Here is an 11,980-nt window from a genome sequence, read left to right on the forward strand (position 1 = left end):
AGGCTGGTCTCGAACTCACAGAGATCCGCCTGCCTCTGCCTCCCGAGTGCTGGGATTAAAGGCGTGCGCCACCATCGCCCGGCCCCTCATTCCCCTTTCTGTGATGGCCCCTGGGGCCTTATGCATCCTAGTCACTGAGCTGCAGCCCTAGCCCACCCTAGGTCCTTACCCACGCTTTCGCTCCTGTCAGCGCCAGCTTATTAGCTGCCAAGGACTGTCGTGAGGATGATGACAGAGTATGTGGCTTTCCCCTAGTGAGCGTTCAGCATCTCCTCTGGTATAAGGCAGCATGCCGCCACCTTTGGAGTATTGGGCAATGAGTGACTCAGCCACTTTTATGCCCTGAGTCCGCATTTTGCTCCCCAGTAGAAGGAAGGATGATTGTATTATCAGATTCATATGTGTCTTAGACTCCGAAGCTAGCTGCCTATCCTGCAGATGGCATGGTTGCAGGCCAAGTCATGTGTTGGATGTGTGGGATGGAGGTTCTGTCTCACTGCCTTGGGGAAACTGCCACAGCAGAGGGTAGTTTGTAGCTTATAGATATAGAATGTAGTTCATTCTTGCCTAATGTGTAGGGCCCAGGAAGAACGGTCACTGCTATCTGTCCCTGTCCTATGCCCCTGCCACGTGCCTGGCCCAGGACTCCTGCCATCAGGAGCCCCGCAGCAGATGGGCCTGTGACTGCTGCAGCACAGCAGATGTGGGAGCACTGTGGGTGCACCCTTCTGGAGAGGGGGGCAGGGAGAAGGTGGCATCTGTTGTGTATATCCCTGAAGCCACAGGAAGAGTGTGATCTGGAATGGGTTGTTCCTAGAGGCCCTGCTGCACGTGGCTGGCATCTGTCTAAGTCACTCATCATTGTGACAGAGGTCCAAGCACGAGGAGGAAGTAGAAATGACTGATGCAGATTCAGGCTGAGTCCCAGGTCACTGTCCTTGTCCTTACTGTTGACTGTAGATTATCCCACCACCCATCCATGATGTCAGTGTCAGAAGCAACCCAGCAGCAATGCTTCATGATACAGGGACCAGGAGCTCGGGCTCCCGATTGATGTGTCTGAGATGCATCACTTCATAGCCTTCCTTAGAAAAATGAGGGGGTTTAGATTGGGTGGCCTATAAACCTCATTACACCCAAACCTCTGTGGTAGCCAAGACCGGTGTCTGGATGCCCTTCTGAGAGCGGTGACGAGAGGAGTGCATGCTGAGTCAAAGGATACCCTGCCTGTTGCCCTCTGGAAACATCTACTTTTCACCCTACCTCGCCTGTGACACTGTGTAGAACACCCGTACAGCTTCATGTGCTTTGCACACACGACTGACTAGTGTGTAATGAAGGTCACCTATCCAGTTTGTTCATGAGCAGCCTCTCTGAGTCACGGAGGGATTCCAGTCCTTTCCTGTGGGTGTCTTACAGCCCAAGCAGAGTTAGTGTTTGCTTCAGTGGTACTCTAGCTACAGGCCTCACCTCTCCAGTTTGCTCATTGGTTGTCTCTGCTGAGTGCACCACTGCATGACCTGAGCCACACCTCAGAGCCCAGAGCCCAAAGCCCTTAGTTGATCACGTGGTCGGTCGGGCCTCTGCTGTGCTTCAGAGGCTGATTTTGTTAGGTGTGTCAAGGATCTCTGGGTGTCTTCTTTCTTACCACGGTGGAAATAAGGAAGTTGAGTGTGTAGCTCAGCAAGAGAACACTTGCCTGGAGTGTGTGAGCTCCTGGGTCCCACCCACAGGATGGATGGATGGATGAATGAATGAATGCATGCATGCATGCATGCATGCTCGAACTAGAGAACCAGCTCTCTGGGATTGAAGTTCCGCATCTTGTGATCTAACTGGGAGGCTCTCTCAAGTTAAATCTCAAGTACAGGTATTAGCTCTTGGATGATTCTGATGGCATGCCCTCAGGCCCAATGCCCGAGAAATCTATCCTAAGAGACTTTACTAACCACCCTCTCTCTCCACGCCATCAGCGCTTCGTGCCTCTCACAGTTCATGACTGTCTTCATAGGAAAGTTCCTAACTTTCCTGGGGCCCCTTATTTAAGGCTGGCCTCTGTGTTCTGGAGCCCGAGTATCCAGGAAGTATTCAATAGAGGCAGAACCACACCCTTCTGTGTCTTGCTGGCCAATGAGCCATAGAATGTCCTGTCCCCTTGTGTGCCTGCCTTGTGTGTCCTGTGTGTTTAGTTTAGGGAGTGTGTGAGAGGAGTGCTCTGTGTGTGTGGTAGTGTGTGCCTGTAGTCCCAGGTTCACACCCCACCTCTCTATGTAGTAGGTATGAGGTCATCCTGGACTACATGACACTGTTTCAAACCAGAGAGAGCGAGCTGTAGGTGGAGACCACTTGTTCGTTCCCAGCCACCCAGACGCGAAATAATCGCACAGAAACTGTATTAATCAAAACACTGCTGGGGCTGGAGAGATGGCTCAGTGGTTAAGAGCATTGACTGTTCTTCCAGAGGACCTGAGTTCAATTCCCAGCAACCACATGGTGGCTCACAACCATCTGTAATGAGATCTGGCGCCCTCCTCTGGCCTGCAGGCGTACATCGAGGCAGAATGTTGAATACATAATAAATAAATAAAATCTTTAAAAAAAAAACACTGCTTGGCCAATCACTTAGGCATATTGCCAGCAAGCTCTTGAATCTTAAATTAACCCAATTTTTGTTATTCTATATTTTAAAAGTCTCATGGTTTATCATAAGGTTCTATCTCCTTCAGCGGCTACATGGCATCTCCCTGACTCCGCTCACTTTCTCCCCTATTTCTGCTTGGAATTCCAGCCTTACTCTATTCTGCCCTCCTATAGGACCAAAACAGCTTTATTCATTAACAAGACACATTCACAGTGTACAGAGGGGAATCCCTTATCAAAGACCAAAGGAGAGGGGAGTGTTTTATGGAAGGTGGTCTCCAGTGTATACCCCAGAAGTCCCACAGATGCTTTTACTTGATAGGTATTCCTTATATAGCACCTCACTTCTTGGCATCACTGTGACAAAATGCCATAGACTGGAGACCTTAAACAGCAGCCATGTTCTGGAGGCTGGAAGTCCCCAGAGTCCCCGCTGAGTCAATGCCTGGTGAGGGGTCTTTCCTGAACTCCCACCGCGTGCTCGCTGCAGGAGTTCACGAGCATCCTCTTTTTGGGATTTTTTTTTTTTTGCCTTTGTGTGTGTGTGTGTAAGAGCATTCTGGGTGCCCTGGAGCTGCAGTCACAGGTGGCTGTAAGGCACCTGACCTGAGTGCTACCAAGCACTTGAACTCCTGTCATGGTCTGAAGGAGCAGGAAGTGCACTTAACCTGAACTAAGTCCTTTCTAGCTCTCAAGTTCATTCCTAGTTACATATTCAAGTTTGAGGCTTGTCTGGGCCATACAGAGTCCCTGTCTCAAAATGAGAGTGAGTGAATGAATGAGCAAGCAAACACAGGGGTTGGGGAGGTGGCTCAAGGAGTCATGTTCTTGCTATCCAAGTGTGAAGACTGCCGCTGCAACCCCTGCACCTACCTGTAACCCAAGTTCCTGGAGAGGGACAAAATCTCTTGGAAGAAGCTGGGTATCTAAACTAGCTGGACTGACGAGCTCTGGTTCAAATGAGAGATTCTGCCTCATATATAAGGTGGCGAGCCACTGAAGACACCATTGTCAGCCTCAGGCTCCCACACCCATGTGCCCATACAAGGCAAGTGAACACATGCAGGCCTGGAGAGGTGGCTCAGGGGTGAAGAGCACATACCACTCTTTCTTTCTTTTTTTGGATTTTCAAGACAGGGTTTCTCTGTGGCTTTGGAGCCTGTCTTGGAACTAGCTCCGTAGACCAGGATGGTCTCGAACTCAGAGATCCGCCTGCCTCTGCCTCCCAAGTGCTGGGATTAAAGGCATGCACCACCACCGCCCGGCTCACATACCACTCTTGAAGAAGACCTGGGTTCAATTCCCAGCACCCATACTGTACAGCTAGAAGAAAACCACTTTTAACAAATGAACACACATGTGCACATGTCACATATACACTACAAACAAAGTAACAAGCACAAAGGCTGATGTGGGATGTCCTTCTATATATATGTTGCTCTTGTTGGTTAGCGAATAAAGCTTTCTTGGCCTATGGCAGGGCAGAAGATAGCTAGGCTGGAAGAGACATAGAGAGAGAGTAGGCAGAGGCAAAGAGATGCCATATAGCCAGGGAAGGAGACAGACACCAGAACTTCACCCAGTAAACCACAGCCTCATGGCGATACACAGAATAATAGAAATGGGTTAATAAGATGTAAGCACTAGCTAGGAATATACATAACCCATTGATTGGCCAAGCAGTATTGTAATTAATATAGTTTCTGTGTGGTTATTTGGATCTGGGCAGCCAGGAAACGAATGTGCCCTTCAGCTGCAGATGGGGCTCAGTCTCCCGTGTGGCCCTCCTGTGGTCTGGAGAACTGGGGCTGTGGCTGTGCACAGGCTAGACCAGGAGGATGCCCATCGCGGGCCATCATGGGTCACTGAGCTTCCCTAGGGCTGCTGTGTTCTGTGGACTCAGCTTCTTTGTTTCTTTTCCTCTTAATTTTCTTTGCAAATTCTCTTCAGTATATGTGACAATTTCCTCTGTGTCATGTGAGACGTTTTCTGGGGAAGGGTGAGGCCCTGTTGATCCCCTCCAAAGTCCCAGGGGCTGTCCTTGTTAGTTAGTGTCCTGTCAGGGCTTCTGTAATTGCCCCAGGGACCCTGTTGATTTACACGAGAGAGGGAGAGGCAGATCAGCAGGTTGCAGCGGCCTGCCCTGTTCTGGTGGGTGGAAAACTGGAGGTGAACCCAGGGGAGGCTGGGGCCTGTAGTGTGGTGCAGCTTTCTTTGTCACAGGGAGCTCGTGCTGCAGTGTGTGTGTGTGTGTGTGTGTGTGTGTGTGTGTGTGTGTGTGTGTGTGTGGAGGTCGGAGACAGCCTCGGGTGTAGCTCTTGGCTAACAACTGGCCTGTGAGCTGGGGAGTCTTCCAGCTCACTGGAGTGCCCGGTTACAGATGCGTGCTACCAGGTCTGGCTTTATGTGGGCTCTGGGGACCCGAACTTAGGTCCTTAAGCACGCTCTCACACACACACACACACACACACACAGAGCAGGCCAGCGCCCCTGCCTGTCTCTGGTGCGGTCACATGATGGATGTAGCCTACTCTTGAGGGAGGAGCATCAAATGTCCAAAAGTGGTGTGAGAGAGTCACCTGTGCACATTTAGACTCCCTTGACCACTGAGGTAAAATTAATTTCAGTATATTTGATTTAGTCTACTGTATCTCGAATATTATCTCATCATTGATCAGAAAAATGGCTAATGGGATAATTAACATTTTTGTGTTGAGTCTTTGAAATGAGGCGTTTTTTCTTGTGTCTGTGAGTCAGGTGTGCATATCCACATGTGTGGCACACACATGAGCAGGTCCTCATGACTGTACATGCGCATGTGTGGGGTGGGCACCAGGATCTCCTTTAGTCACTTGTCCACCTTATTTTTTGAGGCAGGGTCTCAGTCAAAGCCAGAGGTCTGAGATACAGTTAGTCTCTCTAACCGCTTGCTTCAAGGATCCCGTCTTCCTTTTCTGAGCTGCAGCAGCTGCCACAGCTCCCCAGTGTTTCTGTGAGTTTGGGGACCTGAAGCTCTAGTCCTTGCTTGTGTAGCAGGCACATTCACCCCTGAGCTCTCCTGGCCATGAGAGATGTTTGTATTCGTTCCTTGCTAACCACTTTTCAGATGCTCAGGAGTTACGTGTTGGCCCGAGATGGTTCAGTCAGCACAGAGCTCACTGGGCGAGCAGCAGGGTTCTCTATCCCCAGCACCTGTATAAGATTACAGGCATGGCCGGGCGGTGGTGGTGCACACCTTTAATCCCAGCACTCGGGAGGCAGAGGCAGAGGCAGAGGCAGAGGCAGAGGCAGGGGCAGGGGCAGGTGCAGGTGGATCTCTGTGAGTTCGAGACCAGCCTGGTCTACAGAGCTAGTTCCAGGACAGGCTCCAAAGCCACAGAGAAACCCTGTCTCGAAAAAAACCAAAAAAGAAAAAAAGAAAAGATTTCAGGCATGGTGGGACAAGCTTGTAATCCCAGCTCTGGAGAGGTGGATGCATTCCTGGGGCTCACTGGCCGGCCTAGCTTAACAGGTGAGTTTCAGGCCAGTGAGGAACTTTGTCACAGAGAACAAGGCTCCAAGATAAACCTCAGGCTTCTACACACACACACACACACACACACACACTCACACACACATACACACATGTGCACACACGTACATATATACACATGTACACTCACATGCACACATATGCTCACACATGCATATACATAAACCTATGTACACACATACACAAAAACATCACACGTGCTGGGTCTGCTGTAGCTGTGAGGATGGCTGCAGTTTGTATTAATTGCTTCCCGAAAGCAGGGTTGTACTGGTCATGCCTGGCCTGGCTGTGCAGTCATTGTGGACTGAGACAGTGGCCACACCAGGCTGGCACTCGCGTTGTGGGGTGTTTGCCTGAAGCCTTGCTTCTGGCCGGCTTTGGAGCTCAGGAAAGGCTGCTTGCATCCTCTCTGCCTCATCTGTAGCGTGAAGTCCCACAAGCATGGTCTCTGGGGCACTTTTGTGTGGTGTAAAGGGAAGGTGCCCAGGGCTTCTGCGTCTGCCTGGCTCAGGTCTTCGGAGAACGTCCACAGCTGCCTTAGCCCTTGCCATCACAGACGCAAGATCTATGCATTTACTTCTCTGTTGTGCTCCAGACTGCCAAGACTGTCTGCTCACCTATCTGGGTTCCACTCAGCCATCAGTCAGTCACTCCCCTGCTACCCTGTCCCATGTATGAGTGCCTGTCTGTGGAGCCTATCCAAGAGAGGCAGACGCAGACAGATAAATCTTTGGCCACTCCTCTCTGAAGGGGGCTGTAATGAGCTCGGGGACTCCTGGTCTTTGCCTCTGGCCTCACAAGACCTCCTCTCTCAACAGGCTCAGCTGGAAGCTCAGAAAGCCACACAGGACTTCCAGAGGGCCACCGAGGTGCTCCGCGCTGCCAAGGAGACCATCTCCCTGGCTGAGCAGCGGCTGCTGGAGGATGACAAACGGCAGTTCGACTCTGCGTGGCAGGAGATGCTGAATCATGCTACTCAGAGGGTAGGAGGGCCGTGTGTATCCTGGCTGTGGGGAGCTGGGCCTGTATGCTCTATGTTCTTTGACTCCCCACAGGAGTATAAGTAGGTTCCTGGATGGCGTGGAATACTCCTGTTAAGGCTGTCTGCTCTCCGGAACCTTTCGGCTGGCCTGGCTTTAAGCCACGCTCAGGCATGACAGTCTCCCAGTGACACGTGAGGATACTCATTCTCTGTATTGCCTGAACTTATCTGGTTCACATAGACCCCAAATGTCTTGGCAGTGGAGTTGGGTTTCCCAGAGGGGCCAGGATGCTCTCCAAGGTCAGCTCCCAGTACCCCAGAAGGACCATCGGTCCTCAGTGGAAGCCCTGATAACAGTTTGAACCTGCACTTGGGTGTGTGTGTGTTGGTGGGTGAAGTGCCTAGCCCAGAATTAAGTGGACGCTCAAGTAGGGCCTTCCAGGCAAAGTTGGGGTCTGGAAAGTGATGTGCAGTAGGCAGTAGCTGGGAGTGATTGTCACTATGGAATTTATGTCGCCATAAGGTGGCTCTCCACCTGCTCCCAGGACGCACTCTCTGGCTCAGAATTGGAAGTAATAATTGTCTTGGTCTAGGTAGACTACTTAACAAAATACCATAACTGCCTGGCTCCCACACAGAAATACATTTCTCACAGTTCTGTAAGCTAGGAAGTCTAGAACCAGGGCTGGGAATATGAAGGAGTGTACTGGTCCCATAGCATTGCTCTCTCAAGGCCCACGGTATCGCCACCCTAGGGACATTCCTACTCCGGCAAGTGGGGCCACCTGCTTGACACTGTAGACCCGAGTTTGCTGGGGTCACAGAATATTCCCGGACACTGCTTCCTTCTAGCCAGGTGCAGCTCTTGTTCTTCTGAGTCTTGGTCCCCTTGGCACAGGCCTGTTCTCCCGCGAGGCCAGGGGGCTGTTGTAAGGCAGGCAGACGAGCTCCAGTCCCTGGGCGCAGACTGTAGCTCTGGTTTCCGTGATTGTCAGAAAGGCTGTCTGTGGGGTTAGAAATGAGGTCCAGGAGCCGGTGCCAGTGGCTGCTCCCCGATAGTGTCACCTGCCACAATGGCTCAGTCCTGGGTTTCTGATGATTAAAGTGGCCTTGAGTGTCTTTAAATAGAAAAGCCTGACTTACAAATGATTTCAGGAGACCAGCTCTGCCTGTGGCTTGGCAGCCTTGAGCTTCCTGCCCCCTAGTGGCCATAATGCTTGTAGACCCAGCAAGGCTGAGAAAAATCTTACTGGGTCAGCTATAGAGAAAGCTAAAGGGGAGGTTGGAACCGGTGCAAAGCCAAGCCGGGTAGAAAAAGAGGCAACTAAACAAGCCTCAGGCCTGCCCTTCCTCTGGGACTCTTCTCCTCCAAAGCTGTAGATCTGTAGCAACAAGTAAGAGGTCATTTCAGAGACTACCAAATGCGCCTGTTCATGGTGGTGTGTGCCTATGATGCCAGGCCGGAGACTGAGACGGAAGGATCAAGGCTACCCTGGGCTATGGAGGGAACCCCATCTTTTAAAAAAGGAGGAAGAGGGGGCTGGAGAGATGGCTCAGTGGTTAAGAGCATTGCCTGCTCTTCCAAAGGACCCGAGTTCGATTCCCAGCAACCACATGGTGGCTCACAACCATCTGTAAAGAGGTCTGGCGCCCTCTTCTGGCCTTCAGGAATACACACAGACAGAAAATTGTATACATAATAAATAAATAAATATTAAAAAAATCTTTAAAAAAAATAAAAAATAAAAAAGGAGGAAGAAACCATTGCCTGTTACTATGATATAGGAAAGTCCACGTTTTAGTCACGGGCTATTGGCAGTGGGTAGCTGCCCACAGAGGCTCCTGAGACCCACACACTGTCTCCAGGAATCACATGCTTGGCCTGTGGAAACAAGGCTCTGGGGTCTGCAGCAAGCAGGCTGTGGAGCTTTGCAAGATAGCTTCAGAGCCCTTTCAGTTCAGTTGGGGCTTCGCAATGGCCCATGCCCATCTGATGTGTACCCTTTGACCACCAAAACAAAGGACCCAAACATCCGGTTCATCTATGTCTATATATGTTATGAACCTGTGTGATCAGTGGGGAGTTCTGGGTCACAGGCCAGGCCTTCCCCATCACAGATGGTACTTCCTTTTCATGGTTCCTTCATGGTTACATAGCCCTAGGATGATTCTCCTTGAACTGGTGAGAAATGATCCTCCCCTCTGGGCAGGTACCTCAGTAGTGGAACAAGTGCTTGGACTTAGCTTGCAAGCCATCAAATCCATACCCAGCAACAAGGGGGGAAGCACACAAAAATGCTCTCGAGACCATGACCTTTGCCCTGCCTCAGCCTGCAGGATAATAGAGACCCAATCCTCCCTGCAGTCCAGATGCTCATGTTTGGCTCTGAAATAGCGTGAACGACTGTGACCCTCTGTTTGAATTGAGCATTTCTCCCAATGGGGCTCCTGGGGACCATTTGCCAGGCCTTGTGGGGCTCGCATGCTGGGCTGCCTTAGCAGAAGGCCATGCAGACACCAACTGATTTCTGGAGATGCCAGAAAGCCTGGTTCATTAGGGGAACGGAGCTTTTTATAACCCTCTCCTCCTTCTCTCCACATGTTCCTCACCTGAGGCCATCTGTCTCCTCTTAGTCTCTACTCTAATGGTAACATTAGATGGCCATACTTGAAGTTTTAGCAGAAGCTAACAGTCTAGATGTCAGGAGCCCCAATATTCTCTGGTGGTCACATGTAACACCATAGACAGGCCATGGGGACAGTTCTTGGCTTGGTGCTGGCAAACAGCAAATGTTTCCAGTAACACTGCCAAGCTTGCAGCTGAGCAGCCTCCCTCGGGGCTGTGTCTGGTTCCCCAGAACCAGAGGGAGGTTTGGCAGCAGAGGCCTCTCCAGCTCTTGGCTGCTTTGATCTTGAAGCGGCCTTCTAGGGAAGGCAAGGACTTTCAACTCTCTAAGACAGGAGTGCTGGTAGCCTGGGAGGGAGGAATTAGCTTTTCTGACCAGATGGAGGAAGAGGTAAGTGTGGCGTGGACACAGGAAGGCTGTCCCTGCTGGTGAGCTGGCAGCAAGGGCTCCTGGAGAGGAAATGGCAAGACGCAGCCAACCAACGGCTCCTCCAGGCTTCCAGGATAGCCATGAAGGCTGGGATAGAAGAGTCACTTCCTGGAAGTTTGCCTGAAGGGGGGTCGAGGGCCACCTTATGGCCCCTCCTTGGCATAGAGGTGCAGTGGGAAACAGTTTGGAGCTGAGAGGAGATGGGAAAGCCCTTTCCGTCCAGACGAATGCTTCAGGTTAGGGAGAGGCTGTGGACAGGCCCTAGGACAAGTCCCATGTTGGGAGAATCTTCTAAACCACCTGACTAAGGAGAACACCTCTTTCATTTTAGACAGTTGTCCCTGAGCTAATGTCTCCTGAGCTAAGGTCTACCTCAGAGAAGGATGTGGAAAACTAAGCACCATTGCCCATCTTTGTACATTATGTGTGGTCAGGCTGTGGCAGTGGCAAGTGGGGCATATGGATGCAGAAGAAAGCTGTAGCCTGTAGTATTTCCGCTGAGCTGGGCATGGCGGTACACGGGGATACATGCACCGTGTATTAGATGCTATGGAGATACGTGGGGAATACAGCATCTCAGATAATGAAACAAAACCCAGTGACATGTTCACTCCAATTGCTGCCCCTGCTATCACAGCTCCCCTAGAGCAGCCAGAGCTACCCCAGCTGCTTGGATCCCACACTGCTTTGAATGATAGATCCATACTGCAGCAGGAGCGTTCATCCCCTGCTAGGCTGCAGACTACAGGTGTGGCCTCTTGTTCTTTGCCCCAGTAGGTGCCTGATCAGTGGGAACGGCTCTGAGGTGTGAGGGTGGTGGCAGTGAGACAGAAGAGCACCTTGTTGAGATGGGAATAGGGAACCTGAGTCTGGGCTAAACTCGACCAATGGGAGCTTCCAAGAGCCAGGGGTGGCCCTGGGGAAGGCTTTCTCTGTGGTTCCATCTCGGTTGCTCCATGCTAGTCCACCTTCCCTGCGAGGGGGAGGGGCTTCTGTCCCAGGGCCCCAAACTTGCCTCCCCCTCATGCCTAACTTTCCTCCCCCATCACTGCACCCAGCTTATGCCTGATTCTAGGCTGCAGATGGAGGAGTCTCCTTGGTGAGGTAGAAATCCTAATGTGTGTTGCCTTTGAAGGCATTGCAGGTAGGATAGCCAGTGCTTAGGACGTTCTGAGTACTTAAGTTTGGAAAGGCTTTGCTTGTTGTGGGAGCTGAGGTGGAACGAGAGTCTGTGCACAGCTGGGGAGCCCCACTTGTCCTGGAAGACTCTTTTTTCATTTTTTTTTATTAAATTTATTGAGCTCTACATTTTTCTCTGCTCCCCTCCCTGCCTCTCCCCTCCCCCCTTCAACCCTCCTCCAGAGTCCCCATGCTCCCAATTTACTCAGGAGATCTTGTCTTTTTCTACTTTACACTTCCCATGTAGATTATATCTATGGAAGTCTCTCTTAGTGTCCTCATTGTTATCTAAGTTGTCTGGAATTGTGGTTTGTAGGCTGGCTTTCTTTGCTTTATGTTTAAAAACCACCTATGAGTGAGTACATGTGTTAATTGCCTTTCTGTGTCTGGGTTACCTCACTCAAAATAATGTTTTCTAGCTCCATCCATTTTTCTGCAAAATTCAAGCTGTTGTTATTATTTTCTGCTGTGTAGTACTCCGTTGAGTAAATGTGCCACATTTTCCTTATCCATTCTTTGATCAAGGGGCATTTAGGTTGTTTCCAGGTTCTTGCTATGACAAACAAAGCTTCTATGAACATAGTTGAGCAC

General features: G+C 50.8%; 1 protein-coding gene across 2 annotated transcripts in view; it reads left to right on the forward strand.

Moving 5' to 3' along the window:
- Sh3bp5 (SH3 domain binding protein 5) overlaps positions 1–11,980 on the forward strand; it is a 73,003-nt gene that overhangs the window by 52,011 nt on the left and 9,012 nt on the right. For both annotated transcript variants that reach the window (XM_005348719.2, XM_013346925.1), the window contains one exon: positions 6,991–7,155. In XM_005348719.2, the coding sequence (XP_005348776.1) occupies positions 6,991–7,155 (165 nt within the window). The remainder of the gene's footprint in view (positions 1–6,990; positions 7,156–11,980) is intronic.

Source organism: Microtus ochrogaster, chromosome 6 (genome assembly GCF_000317375.1).
Source record: "Microtus ochrogaster isolate Prairie Vole_2 chromosome 6, MicOch1.0, whole genome shotgun sequence".
In the NCBI taxonomy this organism is placed as follows: Eukaryota; Metazoa; Chordata; class Mammalia; order Rodentia; family Cricetidae; genus Microtus; species Microtus ochrogaster.